This window comes from Catharus ustulatus, chromosome Z (assembly GCF_009819885.2).
Source record: "Catharus ustulatus isolate bCatUst1 chromosome Z, bCatUst1.pri.v2, whole genome shotgun sequence".
Taxonomy (NCBI): Eukaryota; Metazoa; Chordata; class Aves; order Passeriformes; family Turdidae; genus Catharus; species Catharus ustulatus.
The window spans coordinates 43,970,053-43,996,824 of NC_046262.2; the positions used below are offsets into that span (position 1 = coordinate 43,970,053).

The window sequence follows — 26,772 nt, forward strand, 5'->3', positions numbered from 1 at the left end:
CCATCCAATAGACTTGTCAGCAAATTACCTTGGAGAAAGAAAGGAAGGAATGGAAAAAGTGATCCAACACAGGCGTATTACCTGCCATCTGGAGGGGTTTGACATATTATATAGACTCGTGATATTTGCACCCAGAGCTCACTTGAAAGAATCACTTAAAAACCATGTCCATCCATATGCATTCAGTAAGTTCCAGATGGTAACAAGAACTCCACAAAGAAACCTTAAAATATTAAAAAAGTACTATCTTAGATCTAAATTTCTTACATCCTACAAAATCCTGATGCTTCACTATTAATATGAACTACATATATTAGATTGGAAGATGCTAAGGGAAATTGCAGACAACTAATTATCTACCTGCTGACAGGACAACAGAGAATAGAAATTTTCAGTTCCTTGAAGTTGAAAAATAAAGCTTGAATTCTAACTAAGAAATTAGATTAAAGAATATAAAAGTAGACATGCAAGATGTTAAACTAATAGCTGGAACCAGTGGATAAACAGATGAGGAGGAACATAAGTGGTTTTTGCGGCAAAGTTACGTAACAAGAAACAACAGCGCATGACCCAAGGGAAGTTCAAGGCAGTCATTACAACACTGGGGGCACCCAGTGAATATGACTGACCGGAGATCCCTATGGACGAGCCTCTAGGATCATAAAAGGACTACCAGTAGGAGGCAGATGCATGCAAATTAGTTCTAGGAAAGATGATGTTTATGCATCTGCCTGTTGTAAAGTTTCATGACACACATTCAATTAGAGGAAAAAGCCTCTGATTGTATCCAGACCTGCAAAAAAGAATGCCTGCTTTCTAATACCTCAAATTGTGTTAAAAGTTCATTCTTAGCCAACTTCAATATCAATGCAGCTTTTTATCATAAATATGTTTGGGGGAGCTGCATTTTATTACAACAGGCAGGATTTGACTAGAAGTCACAACATTTCTTTTACTTGTCTTATAAATTTGGTACAAGACAACAAAAGAGTTACCCGATTGTATAAACAGAAGCACCCATTTACTTCTGTTTATTAAATCACACACAAGAAATCAATGCTTAACTAGGAAAAAGAGTAAAAATTTCAAAAGGAGAAAGTCCAAATACAAATTTCAGAATTTCTTCATTTTCATACCTTGTAGCAATGGGGAACAAAGTGACACAGACCCACTTATGCATCAGAAGATCACTTTATTGCCAAAATCGCCACCTTTTTATGCCTTTAATCTCCACCAGACATAACCAAAACTTAACAGAAGTGCAACCATTGGCTGCTCAGCTGCAGTACTGCTGTCCACACATCCTATCACCCAATCAGCTTCCCAATCATATGCTGTCCAAGTGTCCAGCCTGCAGCTGTGACTTTCCCACAGGGCCTTCTGGTGAGCATAAGCCTTAACAACTTTAACAAATATAATCCCATATTCCACACTTACTTGTATTACTTTTACAAATAAATTTTTAATATTTTAATAAATTTTTAAATGTTCAAAACAAATGTGCACAGACTGCACTTAAAAAAAAAATCTACATACAAAATTCTAACCATTTTCACTATTGACAGTCTCTACATTTTCCTGCATCGCTTCATGAATATATTATAAAGGTGATGCTACACATGCATGTATATAAGCAACTGCATGTTACATTTATGTAAATTCTGTAATTTTTTTCTCCTTCAGCTTTCAAGAGTTGCACATTCAATTTTGATGGTACAAAAAAATCTTTTACTGCAGTGAATATTCAACGAAGGTATTCTTAAAGTAAAACCGTGTCAGCTGAAGGTCAAGACAAGAAAAGAGAGTACAAAATTTTAATGATTGGAAGTTTTTATTAATATTTTCTTCATATTTGTGTCAATTAGCACGTATATATAGCTGCATTATGTCCAGTTCTATGCCATTTATAAAAGCAGATGTGAAACTGACTGTTGCAAACTGTCTTAAGATGAAAATGTTATAAATTCTATAGGTATGTCTAAGTACCTCTGCTACACGCCACTTTTATTCACTCTTTTCAAAAGCAAATGGGAAAGAATTCTTTACCATGTAATAACTATTTTTGCCATGTGTTGCGCACATGTATTCTATTTCCAGCACACTACCACCAAGCACATGAGATCAGATTATTTTTGCCAGCATGTTTTCTCTGCCAAGGATATAAACGGCTAAGCAGGCTCAGTTCCATCACCAGAAAGAAAACAGAAGAAGTCAGGTGCCACAGGCACTTTGTATTCCAGAGAAAAGTGTTACTTAACTCATACAGTGTACTGTGACAATCTGCATCAGAAAACTGTGAAGAAAACTGGTATCCTTTCTTCACAAATCAACATGACAAATACCCACAGATGTGAAATGGGCATTTCAAATGGAAGTCACTACTATATTTGACTTAATATTTATGGAAGAGATCTGGACCTTAGACATTGCAGTGGAAACAAATGTTCAGAGGTACATAATAGAAACCAAGAGGAATTAAGTTCCTCATCTAAGAACAAATGCATTTATCAGGGCCTTGCCAAATTTATCTTATCAATTTAGTATGACCATGGTTAATCAATAATCTGTAACTTCCTGTTTGATCTTCACATGGTTTTAGTTCCTTTAAAACCACAAGGTTTTAAACCATTTTATATGTCTCATAGATAAGTGAGTTTAAGTTCCGAAAAAAAAACACAAAATTGATCCATGAGCATGCTACTGCTCTCTTTTAACTCAGATCTGAACAATGAAAATTACACTAACTGAAATAGCTAACCTCCACCATAATCATGTCAAAATGGTTTTGTGTCATGAAATCAGAGCATTGTTTAGGCTGAAAAAAGACCTTCGAGATCATCGAGTCCAACCATTTAGCTGGCCCATGTCCCTAAGTGCCATATCTACACATTTTTTAAATACCTCCAGGGATCTTGCTGGACTCAACCAATTTGCTCAACACTGCTACTGATCTGTTACAATCGCCAAACCATGAACAACACGCTATCACAAAAAGACAGAATTCTAACTAATACCATCCTCTGTGTTTTCTGGGCAATTAAACAAAACTATACTACAAAATATCCAAAGTTGTCTTGGAAATCTAAAAATGTATTTATTACAGAAAGTGCAAGGAATTTGGAAAGATATGTTCCTGGATTGTCTTAATGTCAGTTATGATACTAACCAAGCTCTCAAGAGATCTGAAAAAAAGAAAATAAATTAAAAATTAAATGTTTTCATTCTTAAATATAGACAACATTTTCTCCACTCCAGGATTTGAAATTGAAGGTTTAAAGCAAAACCACATTGTTGATGAAGGTCTATAAAGAAAGACAGTCAAACAATATTTTGTAATTCAGGAATATATCTCAAATTTACAATCTAATACCTAAAATTCTAAGGTGTTGCAACTCTAGACTCCAAGAAAAAAATGCAACATGTGAAGTGGTGAGAATAAAAATATTCATAAATCATCTTTCTGAGTTTTGCTTACTGCTAACCAAGGGTTAGAAGTACAGAAATAATCTTTTTCCAAAACCTGGGTTTCTACCAGTAAAGTGCTAATGGTACTTCTGGATTAAAAATAACTAAGGAGTATCTCCCTAAATACTAAGTACTTAATTAAGAATTCACCACTGTACTCTGAAAATAGAATGGGGAAAAAGAATAACCCTCTAGGGCTGCAACACCTGTCAGAACAGGCTTAAAGTGACTTCAAGCATCCCTCTAGCAAAGCTAAAAAGGAGTAGAGTAGCATTATAGCAATGTTGGTATTCATTACCATACAGGATGTTTTTGGAACTAATCCAGCTAATGACTCTAGATTTCATTTTACATGTCATACAAAGCCATAGTTTTGCACTGCTTGACTCTGGATAGCAAGTAAGCTCCCACCCACTTGGTTTCTCACTGCACAGTAGGACAGAGAAATCAAAAGAACTACAAAAGCAGTGGGGAGGGAGAGGGGGACCCACTTTGCGGGCTGAGATAAAAGCAGTTTAGTAAGTATAAGGCAGGAAAAAGAAGAAAACAAATGAAGCAGTCATTGCCCACCAGCAGACCAATGTCTCTCCAGTCCTGAGCAAGGTCCACTTTGGAAAAACAACTACTCCAATTCTACTGCTGTCATCACATACTCCCACTTAATTCACATCAGCTGTGCCCCGTCCCAGCCTCCTTCTTATCCTCAGCTGACTGACTGGCACAGTAAAAGGCACAGGGGAGACCCTGATGTTGTGCAAGCACTATTCAGCGACAACCATAAAATACTGGTGTCTTTTCAACTATTCTGGTCACCAATCCAAAACACAGCACCATATGGGCTGCTAAATGGGAAATGAACTCTAAACCAGACATGCCCAGTACAAGTTTTAAAGATAAGACCACTAGTAATTAAAGCATTTATTAGTACACACATCAACTACAGAGGAAAAAACTCAGATACTTCAAAACAGCTACAGAGAGGTACAGAAATTTGAAAGTTCATATATACAAGGATATCAGAGGACTCATCTGAACTGCTCTGACTTAAAAGAGCTTACAGATAGCAATGATAACTGCACAGTTATTCCTTAGGTTTAGATATTAAATCAACAGTTACCTAGCTTTAATACACATGCAGGACATAGACAATAGTTTGATTAAAGATGAAAAATTATACCATGCTAAGAATTTTTCTGAACAGGAGAATCTCAAGAAAACTTTATTCACTTCCAGTGAGACAAAACAGTTCAGATAAAGCATCCTGTCCACTATAGCCTACCCTACCAAACCAAAGACTTCAGCAATAATGAATTCCACAGTGAGCTACACACAAACATCAGAAGCAGTTTGGTGATAATTATGCAGGGTTCCAGTTAAGTTTTTCTTTACCATAGTCAAGCTCATCCACATATCTCTAACACATAAGCAACTACTAAGTGTCATGTATTCCAATAGTCCTCCAATTACACGCTTCAAAGATACAAGATAAAAAAGGAGGGGAAAGAAAGTGTGATGCATGTGAGTACCTACGCATGAAATTCAACACAACTCCCAAGCAGTCTTAAGCAGTGCCACAAGCACTATATTCTGAGAGTCAAATCAACTGTAACAACTATATAAAATACAGGAATTCATCTACTCATGCAACCTAGGAAATACGGGTTTATCTGAAATAGTATAGAACTACTTTTTAAAATCAAAAATTAAAGGCATTGCACTTGCAGCACATACATAGCCATAAAAGATACATTCCCAAGCAGCAAAAACTGCCACAAGCAAGTGACATCACCAAAGATGTCTGAGGAGCAAACGCTTGACAAGCATATTTTAAAAAAGACAAACAAATACCGAGGAAAACAATTTCTAATTATTATCTAAATATTTACATAAAATATTTTAAATATTTTACATCCTGTTGTGGGTTGGTGAGGTTTAGAAATTTTTCCCATTATTATGTTAAGCTAGCCGGGATGGCTCTCCTATTAGCCGTTAAGAGCTGGAGACAAATGACTAGCTGAAGCAAGCTGATGGCCCATTAGGGAAAGGTGGAGTCCTGCTTTTGTTTTCGGAAAGTAAGAGGACACTGGGGGTAGGAGAACTCTACAGCTCGCTGGCCGAACTCGAGGAGAGAGGTTCTTTTTCTCCTGTTGGGATCAGGCTTCTTGGATTTGGACTGCTAAAGCTTCCTGCTTCCTCTGAGCAACTGGGAACTGGGACGCCCACGGTGAGCAGAATTTCCTTCCTCACCCTTTTCTTCCACCTGGGGCGGTGAGGCCACCTGGCCCCCTCCCCTGCCCTTGCAGCAGCCGCGACTGAGAAGCCGCCCGCCCTGGTCCATCGGAGAGCCATCGGTGATTGAAAAAGGGACTGGGACTGAATTCCATTCTGTTCTGTCACTGTTTATTTTCTTTCGTATAGCTGATGCTGTTTTTGTTTTGTCTTATAAATGTTTCAGTAAAGAACTGTTATTCCCAACCTATACCTTTTTTGTGCCTGCGAGTTCCTGAATTCCCTTTTCCTGGTAATACTGTCCCTTTAAACCGGGACACATCCAGAAAACATATCCCCTTTATAAAAGCAAATGGGAAAACAAGTTGTCAAACTACCTAGAGAGATTCACTACAGAACACAGTTTTCCCAATATAAAATGTTCTGCATCATCTGGTATCTTTTCCATTTTAATTTAGTCTACTTTGATATCTCTACTTTTGAAAAGAGTTTCCACTCTTTGAAAACTCATTATAACATTATAAGTAAGGTCTGTATGTGTGTTTCTCTGTTCTAGGAAGTCAGGTGAGGTACCCCAGTGAGGTACCTTTCATTGCTTCATAATCATCAAGATGTCACTTTTATTTAAATTTTGGGATATACTGAAGCTGCATATCCCAGATATTTACCATTCCTAGCTGTGTCAAGTTTGGATAAAACGCCACTACAAATGGAGTGGAGACTTCAGTATCATTTCTTTCACAATCCAAAAGATCTAGAGCAGTGCATCAATTTCAACTATCTGAAGAAACTTCAGAATTCTCCAGCTGCTCAGGATGGTATTTGATTTTCTTATTTGTAAGCAACATGATTATATTTATTTTCATCCATTAAATGACTTCCAGTCATTCGGTTATAAAAGTCTTAGCTCTAATGTTAGACTCCAATCCTCTACCATTACAAAAAGCAAGCTGCACCTCCAAAATTTTTACTCAGTGTAATATAAACAAGATGTAGGAAGGGAACTCAAAAACAGCCAGCTGTTTCCTTCAGACATTTGTCTCCCCAAGTTTTCTGTACAGCTACTCAGAGGATACCCTGAGCACAACTCTGACTGCCATACACAGAATCCAAACAAATAAATTTCTCTTATCACTAGCATTTTTATTGGTAACTACTTCTCCAGACATAATAAATTACTTTGTACCTAATACTTCAATTTAAAAATTTTAGGTATTCAATTAGATCAATTTTTCCAGTGCTTTTATAATTTTTAATGACTTTGGGAAAGTCATTCCCTTTCCTGTTATTCTCCTCTGGATAAAGAACCAACCAAATAACCCTACCCCAGAAATATATCTTTTACCTAGAATTTAATATTTTTAATCATTTAGGTGGCTTTCACTGGAAAAAGTATTTCCAGAAAAATACAACATTAATTGTGTGCATTTGTTGTAATGGACTAAAAGCCTAAGACTTTCACTAAACTACTCTAACAGAAAAATGTTAACTACTGAACAGAACTAAACTACTAAAACAGAAAAATTTCTAAAAATATACGTTTTTAATCAGCAGATAAAACAATACCCTCACTATGTTCTCCAACAGTCAATGATACACTTCAATCCTGCTTGTACACTTCCCAGAACACAGAAGCCATCTCAGCAACATCAAATATAGGATAGCCTTCTGCTGCTCAAAATGAGTTCTAAAGACAGATATCCAACAGATAAAATAATCCCACATCTCCAGTAACTGAAGTAGGTGCAGTATTTCCACGTAACTGTATTACAGAGTCCAGCCTCTGGTAAATATTATAAAGCACTATCTTGGTCAATCAAATTCGGTAACTGTCGACAAAATATTGATTCAGTTTGGCAAAGCTCACCACACAACTAGAGAACCAACTCAGACAGATTTGGATCTTTTTACTCAACTTTAAGTAATATCATAGATCTCAAGCTTCAAGATGGCTTCAATTCTATTGAGGAAAAAGAAAGAAGAATGCTTGTATCATTGGAATAAATAAACCTTTACATTTCCATTTTTTATCAGATTTCACAAGCTGCACAAGAGAAGGAATGGTCAGATGTTCTGTTTCATCAGCTTGAAAAAGAAAATTTCATCAACCACGGAAAAATACTGCTAAAAAGATAACTCTCTAGCTGGAGCTCTTAATTTATCTTTCACTTATGGCCTGATCATAAATTTGTTTTTTGATTTTGTGCACACAAATCACAGTACGCTACGGTCTGCAGCTCATTCAAGACCAGAAAAGGAAGAAAAATGGCATGGAAATATCCACAACTAGTATTTCAGCTGAATACATCCAATTACCAGAAACTTTTTTTCCCAGTTTTATGCTGTGGTAATAGTTATGAATTAAGTTGTCTCTACTTCCACTAGACCCTTAGAAATCTTTGACACAGGAGACAAGCACATGGTGGTTGAAACTACTTTCAATTCAAACTGTCTTTATCCAGTGAAACAATTAATACATTGAATCCCCATTAAACAGAAATATAGTATTTTTATAAATTGCTCCTGATACTAAAGGAGTAACCAGTAACCAAACTGAAGTTGTCATTAATTGTCAAAACTAGAGAAGAACACACAATATTTCATACACAAGTCTTCAGAGCACACAATGGAGGAGGAGTGAGTCATCTAAACAGATGCCATACACAAGAAAAAAATCCTCAAGTAAGGGATGAAAAAAAGAACCAAGTAGTTACAGATTTAGTCTTTTCTGTTGAAGTTATTCCACTTTAATTTCTGTACCATACTTATTACACAGCTCTGGTCACTACTCACACAACTGGAGAGAAATCTTCCTGACAACTTTTATTTTAGACCATTTTTTACACAAGTTCCTCTGAGACTTAATACAACCAACCCACACTCAATTCACAGCTCTGCAAGAATAAAGGTCTTGCCTCAATCTTACTTTGAAAAATCCATAATAACTGGATGTGGTAGGTTAAGTTGGGCTCTCTGCCAGTTCCTCTCCTCAGTAAGATAGGGAAGAAAATACAATTAAAAGCTCATGGATCAAGATGAAGACAGGGAGATCACTCACTTGCTACCACCATGCGCTAAACAGTCTGGACTTAGGAAAGATAAACTTAATATATTGCCGATAAAAGACAAATAGTGAAAAACAAAAACCAAAATAAATCCATCTTTCCCCCAGCATTCCTTCTTCCTTCTTTCCTGTCTTAACTTTATTACTAACTCCCCCACCTCTCCCCACTGCTGTGCAAAGCAAAAGGGAGTGGGAATGGGGCCCGCAATTCAACCATAACACTTAATCCCTGCCACTCTTTCCTCCTCACTCTTTTTCCTTGCTCCAGCATAGAATCCCTCCTACACAACAGTCATTCCCAGGAGTTCCCACGGGAGACACAGTTCTTCAAGAACTGCAGCAGCATGGTCCTTTCCACAGGGCACAGTTCTTCAAACACAGACTTCAGCATGGGTCCCCCATGGGCCACAACTGCCAGAACATCTGGTCCTGTATAGGCTGCTCTCCACAGGTGACGACTCTGTCAGGAACCTGTTCCTGACTGGGCTCTTCACGGGCTGCACCTTCCATCATGGTGCGTCCAACTGCTTCAGCAAGAGGTTCCTTATGGCCTGCAGTGTGGATATCTGCTCCAGATTGGTCCTCCATGAGCTCCAGGGTCACAATCTGCTTTGACATGCTCTTGTCTTTGGGCTGCAAGGGAATCTCTCATTTGGTACTTGGAGCACCTCCTTCCCTTCCTTGCTACTGATCTGGGGGTCTGCAGGGCTGCTCCTCTTGCATTTTTTTCTCATCCTCTCTCATGGCTGTTGCACATGGCTCTTTACAATTTAAAATATATGTTATCACAGAAGTGCCACCAGCATCTCTTGAAGACTCATCATTGGATAGTCATGGGTCTGTTTTAGAACTGGCTGCAGCTTGCTCTGTCTAGTACCAAGACAGCTGAGAAGAGTCTTCTCAGAGAGGCCCATGTGAACTAAATACATTGGTTTAAAAGCTCTATTCCCAAATAGAGAATAACTTCCAGAAAGCCGAACAAATTAAAATCAAATTCTATCATTTTCTCAAGTAAGGCATTCCACCAACCAATGAGAAGACAGACATGTGATTCTTAGCTTAAAATTTCCTAGTTTATTAGATGCTGATTTGAAGATTGCACTGTTAAGTCCCACCCAATTTCCTACCATATTCCTTGTGCCTGTTTCCTCATCAGGAATGGATCAGTCTTTTGCAAATTAAAAAAATAAACATAGTTAGATTTTCATATTCTTACTGAGAAACCTCCTGGAAAACTCATTTTTGCTTTATTTTTGCTCTGACAAACCCCCTGTCATTCCAATTTCTTCTGAAATTCAGTATGTGTTGTCAGGGTAGGAGGTAGAGGAGTATTTGGAGTTAGATAACTTAGGTACTTCCAAAGGAAAGATATTTTAACCAGTTTTTCTTACTGGGATTTTTTTCTGCATATAGACCAGAGGATCAAACCACAATCCTAACTGCACTCTTTATTGGCTCAGTTGTTCAACATGTCATCTAGAAAATCATGACAGTAATCAGTCAATCCAGAAAGACAACATCAAAATTAAGAAGCAAAAATCATCAAATCATCTGTCGGACAAATGCAGGTGGTAGAATCCAAATGTAACACACATTCACAAGACAGAGCTGCCACATGGCTGACCAACCTAATGCATTTCATGTCACTGATGTTGCTCTAGGGGAAATGCAACTGTTTTTAAGTCTAATAGTCTACAAGCAGCTAACAGCACTTGAAGTCTGAACACTGGTGAAAGCTTGGAATGAGAAAGAGTAAAGAACCTAGCTACAATTTACATTCTAAGGCATTTATTTGGGGGAATGAAAGGTACATGCAGCAACAGAAATATTCAGAAGACACTAAAACATTTTCATGTGTGATCTGAATCCTCAGGACAGAAGAGTGGAGTAATACACAAAATCGCTTCTCAGTTTCTGGTGCAGGAGCTGAAATCTGGAGAACCAAATACGGTCTGGGAAAGTATACACTCCTCCTTGCTTGCTTAACAGAGACTGCAAGAAAAAAAGGAGACTACACCCACAGTAATACCTCTCATCTACTTCTGCTAGTTCTATAAAAATAAGAGTAGGTCAAGTATTTGAGAGCTATTATGAAACTCTTCTACTCCTTCATATCAAAACCTCATAAACAAAGAATTCTTCAAGGATCTGCTCTACCAGGCTTGTCTGCTTCATAAACTTCTGCCAGAAAAACTGCACCAGCTGGAAGTGGCAGCGGGGAATTAGACTTCATTTAGCCAATTCAACCGTGCTGCAAACAAAATTCTGATGCAGACAAATTATGCCAACAGGAAGAGCATTTGAGTTGGCTTTACTCACACCACAGATTCAAATGGTGAATTTTTTTCTGGCACAGAGATTTCTTCTGTTTTTCCAAGAAGCGACTTTATTGGCCAAACTGCAGTAACTTTTCGGTCAAAGTGGTTTAAAGAGCTCAAATACCTAAATTTTTCAAACTGTCTTGAAAGCCTGTTACAACAACAGCAAAAAGTTAACAGTCTTTATTCTGATATGTCTCAAAGATTTTTGAAATAAGACCTCCTTTCAAACATGTCAAAAATTGTTCCAAAGCTTGTTCTCTTTGTATGCACATATATACAAAGCAAATAACCCATCAGCCTCACAACCTCTACTTCATACAGTCCAGCTCACTTTGAAAAAACAAATAGTGAAGAAATACTGTTCTAAACACTTACACTCAAACAGCACAAAAGTCACCTCAAAAGCCTCAAAAGTTACAACAGAAAGCTCTCCTAACTCCACCAGGAAAATCAAAATCCAGAAACAGTGCGTGCCTCTAGTCCTTTTCTCCTTTATGAGATAGCAGTATTTTTTTCTGAATTTCAACAGAGGAGGGAAATTGACAACAACTCACATGTGGATTTTTAAAATAAATGATCTCTCACTGGACTTGGACAGTAAGAGTTAAGCAACTGTCCTGGTTGTTCAGGCACCAGAGGTACTACTCTGAATGGTAAAACAGTAGCAAGCAGTTTTATTTATTCATGAGCTGTAAACTGAACCAATGGACTATGGACCAGTAAGTTACTACCTGAGACAAATGCATAAAGAATATGTTTTTTCAATGCCTTCTTAACAGGATATGAAAAGAGGGCTAGAGGAACATGACAGTACCAAGAAAAACAACCATACAAGGAACAGCAAGCAAAGAGGTAGAAGGAAAAGAATATAATCATAATGCGTTTATTTAATCACCATGATGATAAACACATAAAACTATTTAAAAAGGAAATAGTTTTCAATTGCAAAATATAGCATAATCCCTACTTCACATCATCAAATGCATTGGTAAGAATGGGTGAGATGGAAAAAAATAGAAGAAAGCAGGAGACCTAGAACTATGCAGCAGTATTCAGCTTCAGCCAAAATACATCCAAAGGTAACATTCTATAACTAGAAGTTCTAAAAATATTATCTTAGCTTTTATTCAAAGCCTTAGAAAACTGAATGACAAAAGCTTTAAACGGCAATATTAGCTTGTTCAATTCTTTGGACCAAAGCCATTCTCAAATGCTCTCTGAAAACCAAAAAAGCAGTATTCTTAAACAACGCATTTTATTTGTACCGTTTTTCTGACCTCATGTAGTTAAAATCAGAAGGCCTAAGATTGCCTCCAGAATTACTCTGATTCAGCAGTGAGGTTGGACGAGACGACCTCACTGAAGTCTCTTCCAACCTTTCCCATTCTGAAAACACATAAAATTAGATTTTGCAACAACTTGTGGATACTGCCTCCTCTCTTCCTCACAGTACCGTATCATGTATTGCTATTACACATACTTACTTCTAGAAATATTCAGAAGACTAAAAAAGCCTAAAAATTTGCTCACAAAAAGTACCTCAGCATTATCACTAACAGACATCTGTTAAAATTACATTAATAATGAAAAATCAAGCTATTCAAACTGTCTATGTGAATGTAATTTGGCCCCTTGTGTGAACACAGCACATCCCATGATTACTTGATCACAGACACTGTACCCATGGGACACTTGTCTTATTCCATATGTAAGCCTATGCCTTCCTCAAGAATGGAACATTGTCAGGAAATAAAAAGACTTTTGTACAGACCCACTTGCTTTGCTTTGCATACATGCAGAATGGTGCAAGTACACATCCTTGACTTACATAGGCCAGGACTGGTCATACATCTTCACTGCAGAAAGGTGAGTACTTTACTTATTTGGTTTCAGATGCAGAAAGAAAGAAGCCAAAAAGTGACTCAGTGCCAGAGCACTTCTAATGGAAGCACAAGAAAACCTCATAGACATAATTACTCATAGAGATAGTCCATGCGTAGCCATAGACATCCTTAACCCCAGACATGCAAGGCTTTGACTTCTGGCTGTCCCTTTTGATCAGTGCTAGAGCATTAATGAGGAACTTTCTGCACCCACATATGTATGAAGTATTGAAGAGGAGAGACAAAAAAAAGAGTACATAAAGACTCAAAGTGAATTTTTATGCAGAAATGAAAGGATATGATTTTGGTACATCTCTACATTCTTTTATACAATTCCATTTTTGTCCCCTTCTGATTTCACAGTGTGAAAATACCATAATTTGAAATCATACCCAAATCTGTATCAGCCATCAACAGAGTTTAAATATTTTAATCATCCACACTGTTACTTCGAGAAAAATGGCTGGATGTCATGTTTTGTGGACTAGGCCTTAGAAGGAAACAAGACACTTGGCTTGAGGCTTTCACAGATATTTGTTGATAGCTAAGGAAGGTCAGGATTTAATGATCTTGGGCTTCATTTCACACATAAAAGGGAACTACATCTAGGACAAAGTTTCCTAATATGTAGTCTGTAAAACATCAGATAGTGGTCCAAAAAAATAACCATAAAAGTGTATTTTTAAAAACATACATTCCCACATATTAGCAAGAAAACATTATTGAGGAAATACGAAAAAATAAAAACATTCCAGGTTTAGCCTAACTAAATAGCACTTTAAGGCATAAGAAAATGTGACATTTCACAAAATGATCCTTGCATTTTTTAAGGAAATTAAATGTTCTTGAAGCAACATATTCTTCTTTAACATTTAAGTTCAAAACCAGTTTCTTCTGTTCTACTGAATTTCCTGAGTCCCCTCCAGAAACTGCCTTCTAACATCCAGTATGTTTCTCTCTTCATCTTACTTCCCTGAGCTGTTAACCTGTTTTTTCCAGATCTCACTATGCTTCCTCTGTTATCATTCTCTTTAGAGACACCCATTAAAGTCACCTATCAATAAAGCAATGCATCCATCCATCCATCCATCCATCCATCCATCCATGCACTGCGCAATTTTTGCCAATTTTCATTAACAAATTCTGCCTCAGGTATTCTGTTTCACTCTAAATTTCAGTTATCACTGTTGGAACATCCTTTGTTTCACTTGTTCAGCTCCAGGAATCTCCTTTCTTAGGAGACACCTAGTTCATATCCTATCTCTACTCCCCGGATTAAGATCCAGATACAGCTACCCAGCCCTTGTCTTCCACAGTCTTCTTTTCAGGATTAATTTTCCTTCCTAATGTCCTTGTATCTTCTCTACTGTTATGTGTTTACTCTGAATTGCTTGGTTTTCTAAGCCAGACAAACAAGCAGCAATGACTATGTTAAATCTTTATACCAAAACAGCTCAGAAGAGACAGCTAACAAAGAATACTGGAGATGTACTTGGAGCTCATACCTGAGATACACTGCCTCAAAATTAGTATTTCTGCTCTCCTATTTCCAATACACCACTAGTACAAAATTCAAGAATGTCAAATAAAAAAATCATTAAAAAAACCTAACAGCAATCTCTTTATTTCAACTACATAACTTCAGACACAATTTGCATGAGTTGTTCTGATGCTTCATTCTTCATCAATTTTAAAAGTACAGGGTTTTTTCTGAGATGACTAAAACTTAAAACTTCTTGATTTAAAACAAGATACAACCTTTAAATTAAATATCCTGATTAATATATATGCATTTAACCTATTTATATGTATTATATATAAATACATATATTTATATGTATTAGTAAGTACTAATTTCCAAGGCAATTATTTTCACAAGTCTTGTAAGTGACAAACTGTTATCTGCATGAGAACAGGCTTACCAAAAGCAACCAAAAGCAAGAATCTTAAACTCAACTAAAAGTGCTTAGGTATGCTACATATTTTAAAAATTGGAAAAACTACTTGGCATTTAAAACTAAACTAATTATGTTATTTGGGGCTATTAAGAATAATAACTACATAAATGATCAGAAAATTAAAATTTCAGAAGTGAACTCCATTTTCTTGACAGTTCTATTAATGTATTAGAACAAACTGCATTTCTTCTGTTTTCTGTTTCAAATGGATGTAAATTAAATTTGAATGAAGTAAGGACTGGTTGAAACATTTTTAAATGAGACTATTCACTTGATATTCATAAAAGATACTGTTGTATGAATTGATCTTGACATGTCAGCAAATTCTGTTTCCCAGCATCTGGTAGTTCAGAGCTTTTGCTTTTCTGAGCACTTTGGCAAGATGCATGTACTGCTGGATATGTGGGCTGGGGTGTGTGCTTTTTGTTTTGATTTGTTTTTAATTTGAGAATACATTCAGCCTGCAGTAACATGCATATATTAATCATGAAATTTTAAGTTTACATGTTTCTTTAACTAAAAGTTCAAGTTAATGCATTTAAAAGACAGGTTTGATACAGCTTCCTAGAAAAGTCTCTTTATGTGGCCTTTAAAATTATTTGCACCTTTCATGGTTAAACAATAATATATTTTGAAATACTTTATGACACAGAAAGAATAAACCAAATATTTGATTTGTGTTAGCAATTGAGGAAAATAATTTTAAAATGTTTTGTTTGTTACTGAGATGAATATATGAAAAAGACATGTTTCCTTGGAATCTGGGCTTTTTTCCTATTTTTTTTTTTAATGCAGTAAGAGAACATGGATTTCCAGCTTCTCAGGAAAATTAAGTTTGCATACCAGCACAGAATATCCCCGGGACTTCACTCCGGAATACAACAGTTCGTACTTTCTTATCAGATTTCAAAGCATCCACAGCTTTTGACATCTACAGAGAAAAGGAGGAAGTGGAATAACCAAACACTTTTTAAAGTGCTTCATTCCAATACTTCACCTTTATACAAAAACTATTCTTTTCACTTACCATTTTTACAAGATTTTTGCTAAGTGCATTCTTGGCATGAGATCTGTTTAATCCAAGTACCACAATTCCTGGAGGGGAAGAAAGATCACATCACTGTTACAATGTAGTGAAATATGCATCACCTATGTAAATTATTATTATTTTGAATTATACAAAAGGCATTGAGGACTGAAAAATTATGCTAGTGTAATCACTACAGAATTTCTTAAAGAAAAGAAACTGATTTATTCTTTTCAATACTCAACAGAAATTACACTCACTTTAAGAACAAAAATATGGCCCTAACATCTTCATGTGGAAACAACAGTTACAAAGGTTGAATGTAGAATTTCAAATTGCATGCACACATTTCATGTTTGAGCATGACACACAACCAGGAAAAATGCTTAATTGTAAAGCACGTACTTCCATATTTAGAGAGCCTATCTCCAGAGACTTCCTAAAGCATGAAGTGCTACCAGAGCAAAAATCAGCAACTCCAATACAGGTAAAAGGAAGTAATAAACATAGAAAGAATGCCACCAATGGGAAACATACTTTTATTCAAAAAGGAACAAGATTAAACAAAAATTCTCCCCTGAAACACTAAAATCAAGATCAATGTTTGGTACATGGTTCCAAAGACACATTCACAGCTCCCTTAGTCCAGTTACAGACCAATTGTCTAACTGATTGATTACCTGTGCATTGGTTTGAATGTTGCGGCAGAAACAAAAATTGTCTTTATTTTGCCAACAGGCACAATTATGAAAGAGGAAAAATCTGAAAAGTCTCTTTTGGTAATGCCTAAGTTTACCACAACTGTAGCAATCTTTTAGACAATTACTGCCTGAACCCAACACAACTGTGCTGCTGGAAACACCAGCACACAGTCCTTATCCTGCCCTGGTAACATTTTATCAATCATGATTTTTATGCACACAATGCAAAGATAAGGGAAAAAAAGGACTAGGGCAGGACCAGGAATGAAGGGCAGAAACAGAGCTCAAAAAAAAAATGCCCATAGTATTGCCATCAACCTACGATATGAAAAAAACAAAATTCCAAAAACTCAGTGTTTGCCCAGGTGATTACTACTTCATCACTCAGCTTTGAATGTACAATCTATATGCCATCTTGCTCTTGTAGCTTTCTTTGTTATCTCAGTGAATATTGTTTCTTCCATTTTCTGGAAAACCTGTCCTCCCTTAGGACTGACCCATAGTGTTTGAGCTCCCTTCCTCTCCTTCCTCCTGAATATATGTTGTACATACATTGAACACAAGACAAAATTTAAGAGAGTTCCTGCTCCTTCTACAGTTATCAATTTGAAGACAAAGTCTTCCATTTGCTAGCTACCACTCTCAAGATTCAAATAAAAATAGTGTGCGTGCCTTTCTTGCTCTTAAGGTACAGTCAATTGCTAGCATAGATACTTCCTAAAATAGGAGCGGAGCCAGGTCAACCCAAATGACCTTCATTCCGTTGTTTTACAAGCCTGAATTCCCAATGCTTACCCCTATGGCTGGAGATACGCAGGACTACCTTCAAAGGTTGTTACTCAGCACTTAGTATTTGATCTGCTTATACTCTGTTAAGTAAAAAGGAGTGGTGCTGTAGCACCTTTTTTCAGCTGTTACAACTTCTTCTCCAGGAGAAGGATCACTTCAAATTCAAATACTCCATATGTTCAACACAAGTAGATTAGGCAAAAGGATCAGCCCACGCTAAAGAATAAAAAAGACCCTTCACCCTGATTTCATTTTGATTTTCAGGCACTACCAAACCCATGCTTTAATAAACTAGAGATGCTATTATCCCAAACCATACTTCAGTCAGGAAATAGAATCCTTTTCAGAAGGACTCTATTATACTTAATGGCAATGACACTTAATGACACTTGAATTTTTCTTCTCCCCACTGGAGCCCAAAGACTGCTACTTCACTACCAACAATAGTGTATTCAGAGGGAAGCTCTGGTTAACATTAACGCACTTGAAGGACTTTTTCCTACAAATGAATGATCCTTGAAGATAAATGATACAAGTCAAATTTTGCTTGGCAGTGTTGGATCAAGTAATAAATCTACCGTTTCTGCTTCCTTCTACAGAAGTAAAAGATAAAGATAGCACCCACTCAATTGTTTGCATTTAAGTATTAAAAATAATATGAAGCAAGAATGGCAAGAGGAAAAGTATAAAAGGTTTGCAAGGGATACCTACGTATTGCAGTGATATAGACACAAAAGACACTTAACAGTCTCATTTGAAACATTTTTGTTCTGATATGCCATTAGTACAAGATCTGAGCATCCTGAGGACGAAGGGACCTTGAAGATCATCTAGTTCCAAGTCCCCTGCAGAGACACCTTGCACAAGACCAGGCTGTCCAGAGGCCTGTCCAACCTCCACAGATAGGGTATCCACACCTTCTCTGGGCAATCAGTTTCAGTCCCCAAGAGTAAAGAATTTCTCCCTAATATCTAAACTAAACCTGTTCTCTTTCAAAGTCCCTCTCTATGTTTCTTACAGGTTCCCTTCATTAGGCCACCCCAAAGCCTAACTTTCAGGATGAAAAATCCCAATTCTCTCAGACTTTTTTCACAGAAAACATACTCCATCCCTCTAATCATATTCATGGCTCTTCTGGACTCACTCCAGCAGTTCCATGTCCTTCCTGTGCTGGGACCCCAGAGCTGGATGCAGGGCTCCAGCTGGGTCTCAGCAGAGCAGAGCAGAGCAGAGGGGCAGAAATCCCCTCCCTCCCCTGCTGCCCACGCTGCTTTGGATGCAGTCCAGGACACATTTGGCTTTCTGGGCTGGGAGTGCCCATGGCTGGGTCATGTCCAGCCTCTCACCCACAGCACCCCCAAGTCCTTCTCACAGGGCTGTTCCCCACCTGTTCATCCCCCAGCCTGGGCTGAAAATAGAGGTTGCTTTGACCCAGTTGCATCACCTTGTACTTGGTTTTTTAAATTTCATCAGATTTCCATGGGCTCACTTCCCAAGCTTGTTCAGGTCCCTCTGGATGTTATCTCATCCTTCAGGTGTGTCAGCTGTACCACTCAGCTTGGTGTCATCTAAAAATTTGCTGATGATGAACTCAATCCCTACATCACATCCTCAATGAAGACACTTGTCACTGACATCCATCAGGACCCTGAGCCATTGACCACTCCCCTCTGGATGCCACCATCCAACCAACTTCTCATCCACTGAGCACCCCATTCATTAAATCCATCTCCCTCCACTTTAGAAAGAAGGATGTTTTGGGGAACGCTGCAAAAGGCTTTCCAGAAGTCCAGATAAATAACATCTGTAGCCATTGCCTTTGACCACTGAGGAGTGAACTCCATCACAGAAGGCCACTGGGTTTGTCAGGCAGGATTTGCCCTCAGTGAGGCCATGCTGGCTGTCTTGAAACACCTCCCTGTCCTGCCTGTGCCTTAGCACAGTTTCCAAGAGGATGTGTTCCATGACCCTTCCAGGCAGTGGTGAGGTTCCTGGGTCACTAGCTCCCAGGCTCCAGCTTTTTGCCTCTTTTAAAGGTGGGTACAATGTCTCCCCTTTTCCAGTCACGAGGGACTTGAACTGACTACTGTGACTCTTCAATAATACCTCTTACATTGCCATCTGAAGCATTCAATCATGATTCATTCTTCTTTCAGCACACACATATGTATGCGCTTTCCAAAATGCTTTAAACAAACTGTTTGAAAAATCTACTTGTGAAAGAAAAGATATTAAAGAGTAATCATCAGTAAATGTAAGTAGAAATAAGTAGTAGTAATAGTAATAGTAATAGTAATAGTAATAGTAATAGTAATAGTAATTGTAGTATCTGCTTTGTCTGTGTATCTGTATGGCATCAAAAATGTAACAGATCTACTAAGAAGGAATAAGCATGTACATAATGCTAAACCAAATATTAATGTCATAGTTTTTCCTGGGAGTCATCCCCACATTATTTCTGGGACACACTCTAGCACATAATGTGCATGTATTAAAAAAACATCTGCATACTGAAAACTAATTTCATCTTAACTGGCTAGGCTCTCCAGGAGATGATGATTCCCAGCGTTGTCTCGCATAGCAGCAATATTCCTGTATACTACTTTCCTAGCCAACCACTAGAGGCAAAGTATATGTAAATGTACAATATGTTCTCTACTTAGAAATTGCCCCTGCCAAAGAGAAACCTGCCTGTGGCATAATTCTAAGTGTTTCAGAGAAAAAAAAAAGGAAAGAAAGTTATATTATAAAAGTCACATTATAAAAGTTATATGATAAAAATGAAAGGTATAAAACAAAAGCATAGTAAAAGCAGTGTCTTCTACCGAAACAAGGATACATATATATCTGGAAGATAGCTGAAAAATATGTGTAAATTCCCAGAAACATCCTGGTTTCATAGCATACACTAAATTTAATACTGGAATAAAGTGAAGAGATTAGACACTGGTTTAACTACTGTTTGTATCAGCACCCAGGAAATCTTTTAATAATGTTTTTTATCTCTTTTATCTTGCACATTTTAGAGATCAAAACATTGATCCTCAATGTTTAGTAGAACCACATTTAAATGGCTACTTAAAAATTAATCTTGTCTTTAAACCACTATTAGTCAGTTTGTCAGAGTTCAAAAGATTCATTATATCTGCATATAAAGTACTTGCAGGATTTTTTAAATTTATTTTATTATTTATTTACATTAAATACACACATGTCATTTCCATAATTAAAAAATATTTCAAAATGTCCAAATTATGCTTTGAAAAATGGAAGAAGGATCAAAGTAAGTTATTTCTAAGCTTGTTTCACTTCACTTCCTCAGATAAACCCAGGCAGACAAGTGGACTTGGATGTTTATTATTCTAAAGAAGTTTCTTAAGCAAAATAGGGACATATGGTGAATATATCATGCATAATTCTGGTGCCTCTCATTAATCATCTTATCAAGAAGTATTTAAGTGAAAAATCACAGAGATGTGTACTAACCACCACTTTTTTAAAACACCGAAACACTCTTCAAAATCCCCTATCTTGAGCCTGTTTCATCTCCAAATTCTGATTTAACTTTTTTCCTCACTTTATAAATTAGTAGATCTCACCTGCTTAGCTCTGCTTTAAACACAGTCCAAGGGATTTTTTTCTAATTTATCAGCTAGTTATCAGTTTCCAACCTCTGAGCAAACAACTTTAACCAAGACTGATTTGTTTTTGCCCATTCCATGTACATTAAAATTTTAACTGATGAAGACCAAAAGCTGTCTTACTCTAAACTGAACTAAAAACAGTTGGGAAATTTGACCATAAGGATCATTCTAGTGTAAAACCTAAATTTTAAAAATATTTTATCGCCTTCCAGCAAGTGACATTGCAACATTGGAGTCAACACTAAAAAGATATTTCTCCCAATTGCACCTTAAAAATAACTTAAAAATCCAAAGCACTAGGTTCATTTAAATTTGTCATGGGATCACTAATGCAATTTGGCTAAGTTCTGAAATGTCAATAGCTGTAATACATTTCAGCTAGTGATGATCAAATATCAAATCTCAAATAAAGTAAAAGATATGTACTTAATTTTAAAAAACTAACACACTGACAGTCATCTTGACTCACAGAAAACTGACACTCAGAGCTTCACATGTTGCAACACAGAATATACAGTTATTTTTCAATCATATTCTTCAAAAATCTCACGCCTTTTGTATTCTAGTTCAGGTGTCAAATGTGGAAGTTGGAAAGCTTTGAGTTAAAATTTCAATAACCAGTCTTTGCAAATACAGAGTCTCATTTTAGCTCATGTTTAACAACTTCCCAAGACCTGGGGTATGCAAATCCCATGGAAGTGACATGAAGCCAAACAGGTGGCTACTTTGCCTATAGGCAAAGATTTGTCTAGTGCTACAAGACATGTGCCTACACGTGAAGCAGTGCAGCCAATCTTCTTTCCTCCCCAGTATTCACAACACATCTCCCTCTGAGCAACATGGAAACACTAGGCATGTGCAAGAGCACAACCACAGAATCAACAAGCATGTGTGTGCCATAAAAGGTAGTGAGAGAACAGGGTCTGACCCTATGTGGAGTGAAGAACATGTAACAGGATGGTGCGATGAGGCCACAGGGGCACCAAAGTAGCATGTGAAAAAGTCTAGAACATGAAATGGTAGGTCAAGGAATGGCAGGGTAGGAAAGAGCAAGAAAGACCACAGGGGTGTTTATAGAGCTGGTATCCTCATTCAGCAGAGATACTACATGCTGTAAACAGATAAATAAAGATGAACTTGGCATAAAAGGCGAGGAGGAAGGTTTGTGGTAGCACTACAGGGAGGAAGCAGAGCCATGTTTCTTTTGCAGAAATGCTGCCTGCTCTTTGTGCTGCTGAAAAAGGCATATTAAGTTTATGTTTCTTTCTGGCCTATTTCTGCATCCTTGTTCTTATATTTTTGCAACAGTGTTTGCTTCTATGTCCTTCTGAAAGACAATACCAAAGAAAGTTCCTTCTGCTTAAGTGAATTCATTAATTAAAAATACACTGAATCCTCCCTTATGATAGTATTTGTAATGTTAAAGCAACTGTCACTATCTCCACGTTTTGGGGCATATTCAATAAGAAACACTTTCATAAATTATAAAAACAATGATTCCTAGCTGATCCAACAGCTGAAACACACTGCCTAATTCTGTTTGTTGCATAATAAAAGTTGAGTGCTATGTAAGATCATTATATTTTCTACCACTTCTTGGTAAAGCACAAAATAAATAAGGAAAAACACTCTTCTAACATTTTACAAACTATTCTTTGCTCCTGTCTTGTCTCTTCCTTAACTTAAAATACTCCCAAAAAAATCTGAATAGATGTTTTAAACTAATTCCAAGTTTCACAGTTGACCAGAAAAACAGGACTAATGTACTACATTTAAGAGAAAGTGGAAGTGTTGGGAACAAAACTACAAGGTAGAAGAAAATGTCAGGATCAGATTAAATCATCTTTACTATCAATCCTAGATAACAACCTGCCATCAGATGAAAGCACAACATCAGTCTTCCCCTGCAAAAGACAGAATAATCTTCTAAGCCTCATACTAAAATTCAAAGTTACGTCTCTGTGTATGTATACAAATCTATGTACAGGCATACTCAACTCACAGGTATTTGCCTGAACTGGCAGCAGGTCTGAAATAGCTGAGATAACGTGCTCAAAGATGTAAACTAAACTGTCCATCTCAACACATGGTGGTTCCAAGATATATTCTCCATATAAAGAGATTCATGTGCTGCAGATAATCAAAACCCTATACTATGGCCCTCTCCATAAAAGCAGGTATAACATCATGGCTATAAAAATAAACCCTCAGGAACAGAGTTTGCACTTACTTCTTCTCCATCATTCCTAGTCCTGCTGTGTCCATAGGAAAAGGAAGTAACAAACACCAAAGGAAGGGGAACAACTCCAGAATCTGGTGAGCACCACATCAGAAGGGGAAGTACAAAGTGTCTGTGCTGTGATGCACTGGCTGCAGGTCACTAAGGAGCACAGATTTTCTTTCTCTTTTTTTAACCAGGTGACGTAAAATAAGACTCTTGGTATAGTTGAGTAGAACAAGGTGAGTAGTAGTTGACAACACTAAAAGCAAGGAGGATGAGACAGTTATTAGGAAATTGGTATGAGATGAGAGAATACTAAAGCCATACCTTCTAGCACAGAAAACATGGATATCAGTTCTATACCCTTCTCTGTCCCCTGCACACAAACACAAAACTAACGTCCAAAGCAGAATGACCCTAGAAGTTTGCTGCTGAACTTCACGTTCTCACAATTAGAGTGCCAAACAGATGCCAGTTCAGAGAGATGTACTTTGCAAACACAGTACATACTCTGCAGTACTCTGGAAAAGAGTGATGTTGTTGACACACCTCAAGGACAAGATGCCATCCACAGCAACCTACACAAGCTCATGACCTGGGCCCATGGGAATCTCCTGAGGTTTAACAAGACCAAGTACAAGGTGATGCAACTGGGTCAGGACAAGCCCTGGTATCAGCCCAGGCTGTAGGATGAACAGATGGGGAGCAGCCCTGTGAGAAGGACTTGGGGGTGCTGTGGGTGAGAGACTGGACATGACCCCAGCCATGGGCACTCCCAGCCCAGAGAGCCAAACGTGTCCTGGGCTGCATCCAAAGCAGCGTGGGCAGCAGGGGAGGGAGGGGATTCTGCCCCTCTGCTCAGCTTTGCTGAGACCCCAGCTGGAGCCCTGCATCCAGCTCTGGGGTCCCAGCACAGAAAGGACATGGAACTGCTAGAGGGAGTCCAGAGGAGGCCACCAGGACGATGAGAAGAATGGGACACTTCTTCCATAAATAAAAGCTGACAGAATTGGAACTGCTCAGCAAAGAAGTGAGAAAGCTTTGAAGTGACCTCTTTGTGGCCTTCCAGTATCTGAAGGGAACCTACATGAAAGATGAGGCAAGAATATTCAGATGGGCATGTAGCAACAGGACAAGGTGGAATGGGTTCAAATTGAAAGAGAATACGTCTAGATTAGCTAACAGGATGAAAATCTTTACTGTGAGGGCGGTAAGGCACCGGAATAGGTTGCCCATAGAAGCTGTGGATGTCCCGTTCCTGGAGGTGCTCAAGGCCAGGTTGGACAGGGCCCTAAGCAAATCTGGTCTAGTACGAGGTGTTCCTGCCCATTGCGGAGGAGTTAGAACCAGATGGTATTCAAGGCCCTTTCTAATCCAAACCGATGCACGATGCTGTGAAGAGCCAAGAGGGACCAAGCTGACCCAATTCTGTCAGTGCCATGCCGACAGCTCCCAGCTCCCCGCAGCGCAGCCCCGGCCGCGGTGACAAGGAGAAGCAGGAGCCACCGCTCTCCTCCCGCCCCTCGCCGCCGGGCAGCTCCCCCAGGGCCGCCCTCTCCCTGCCCCGCAGGGGTCACCCAGGCCGGGCCAGGACAGCGGGTGCAGAGCCGCCTTCCCTTCGTTACCTTTGTGCTCGTCATCCAGGTATCGGACGCGCAGCTCCTCCTCTTCCTTCGCCTGGGAGCCGTAGCTCCTCCCGGCCGAGGGGAGAGCGGCGGCGGCGGCGCCTCCCCGCAGCGGGAGTGCGCGGTGGCCGGTCCGGCCGAGGGCGGCGGAGGTCGCGGCGGTTGCGGCTGCGAGCCTGAGCCGGGCGCGCAGGAGGCCGAGCCCCCCCAGCGCCGCCGCCGCCGCCATGGCTGCTGCCGCCGCCGCCTCAGCCTCTGGCGGCCCCGGCCCCGGTGCCGCCGCCCACGTGACCGGCTGCGGCACGCACGGGCGCCGTTCCCCCCTCCCCTCCCGCGCCGCCGCCGCTCGGGGCCGCTCGGGCCGGCCGGGCCCTGCTCCTGCGCCCGCCCCAGACCGGCTGGTGCTCGTAGAGGAAAAGGCTTGTAAGCCAGGGGACATCTGAGACAGAAAAACCGGCCCCATCCTGGGCCGCGTCAGAAACAGCGTGGGCAGCAGGGCAAGGGAGGGGATTCTGCCCCTCTGATCCGCTCTGGTGAGACCCCACCTGGAACCCTGCATCCAGCTCTGGGGTCCCCTGCAAAAGAAAGACATTAAACTGATGAACGAAGTGCAGACGAGGCCATGAAGGTGACGAGAAGGCTGGAACTCCTCCCCGACAAGACGGGCGGAGAGAGCTGCGGCTGGTGAAGAGAAGGAGAAAAGGTTGTGTGGAGACCCCATAGCAACCTTCCAGTATCTGAAGGAAAGTTCATCAGGATCTGTAGTGATAGAACTAGTAGAATTAAGGGGAAATTTAGGCGGGCTTTTGGGAAGAAGTCCTTCATTGTGACAGTGGATGAGATGCTGCAGTAGGTTGCCCAGAGAAGCCGTGGGTGCTCCAGCCCTCCCAGCCCTGAAGCTGAATAAGGCCTTGAGCAACATGGTGTAGTGGGAGATGTGTCTGCCTATGGCATGAGAAGGGGTTGGGACAGGATGGTCTTCAAAGTCCTTTCCAGCCTCTTGAGCTTCTGTCATTCTAACACGTATCTTGAAATATGCAGGTCCGTGGACAGCTTTCTCACCGATGTTTAGTTTCATCAGGGCTTCATGATGCTGCTGGAAGTTGTACAGCACATTTATTTGCGGTGAACTTGAGAACATCCTACCTTAAAGGCAATGTGCTCAGGCTCTGTTGTGCTGTGTGTAGTGGCACCAGAATGATCACTCATGAGCTCTGCACACTTGCTTCTTCCCGCACATCAGCCATGGCCAGGCCTGGTGGTGGCATCAGCACTGAACAAAGAAAGAAGCTATGGTCAATAATAGAAAGGAGGTAACACACAGTTCTGTATGCTGCTTGGGTTGGCCATCCTCCTGTTTTGGATCTCTCAGAATTAACATTATGTTGCAAAACTAAGGATCAAATTAATATGTCTTGGTGTTTAGAGTTGGGTTTAGGTCTCTAAGCAACACTGCCATGGTGTCTGCTTGCCTTCCATACACACCCAACAGGCATACCAGCATAAAACAAGTCAAACAATAAAAGCAGTAACAATGGAGGTGGGAGGTAATTGCTGTATTTTCTTGTAAATTCACATGATTCAAGACCATTATGGCCTGTTTCAAAACAGCTGAAATTTCAGCAATCCATGTGTCAGTACTATAACAATTTAGTTGAGCCAGAATATGCATTAGATATAAAAGAAGTTGACTTGTTTCCTTGCACAGGACCTGGCAACAGATATAACTGCAGTTAATGCAGGTTGGTCATGAGGCTCTTAAAAGCTGTTAAGTTTGTCTTCTTCAAGTTTATTTTCTTCAAATAAGGCCTTGAGATCTGAAAACGTGTCTTTTAGCCACCCCCT

General features: G+C 39.1%; 1 protein-coding gene across 1 annotated transcript in view; it reads right to left on the bottom strand.

Moving 5' to 3' along the window:
- The window catches only part of AUH (AU RNA binding methylglutaconyl-CoA hydratase), a 121,969-nt gene extending 96,813 nt beyond the window's left edge, over positions 1–25,156 (bottom strand). The window contains exons 1-3 of the mRNA XM_033086391.1: positions 24,928–25,156; positions 15,948–16,015; positions 15,764–15,851 (exon numbers count right to left, since the gene is read on the bottom strand). Of these exons, the coding sequence (XP_032942282.1) occupies positions 15,764–15,851; positions 15,948–16,015; positions 24,928–25,156 (385 nt within the window). The remainder of the gene's footprint in view (positions 1–15,763; positions 15,852–15,947; positions 16,016–24,927) is intronic.
- Between the last annotated feature and the right edge of the window lie 1,616 nt (positions 25,157–26,772).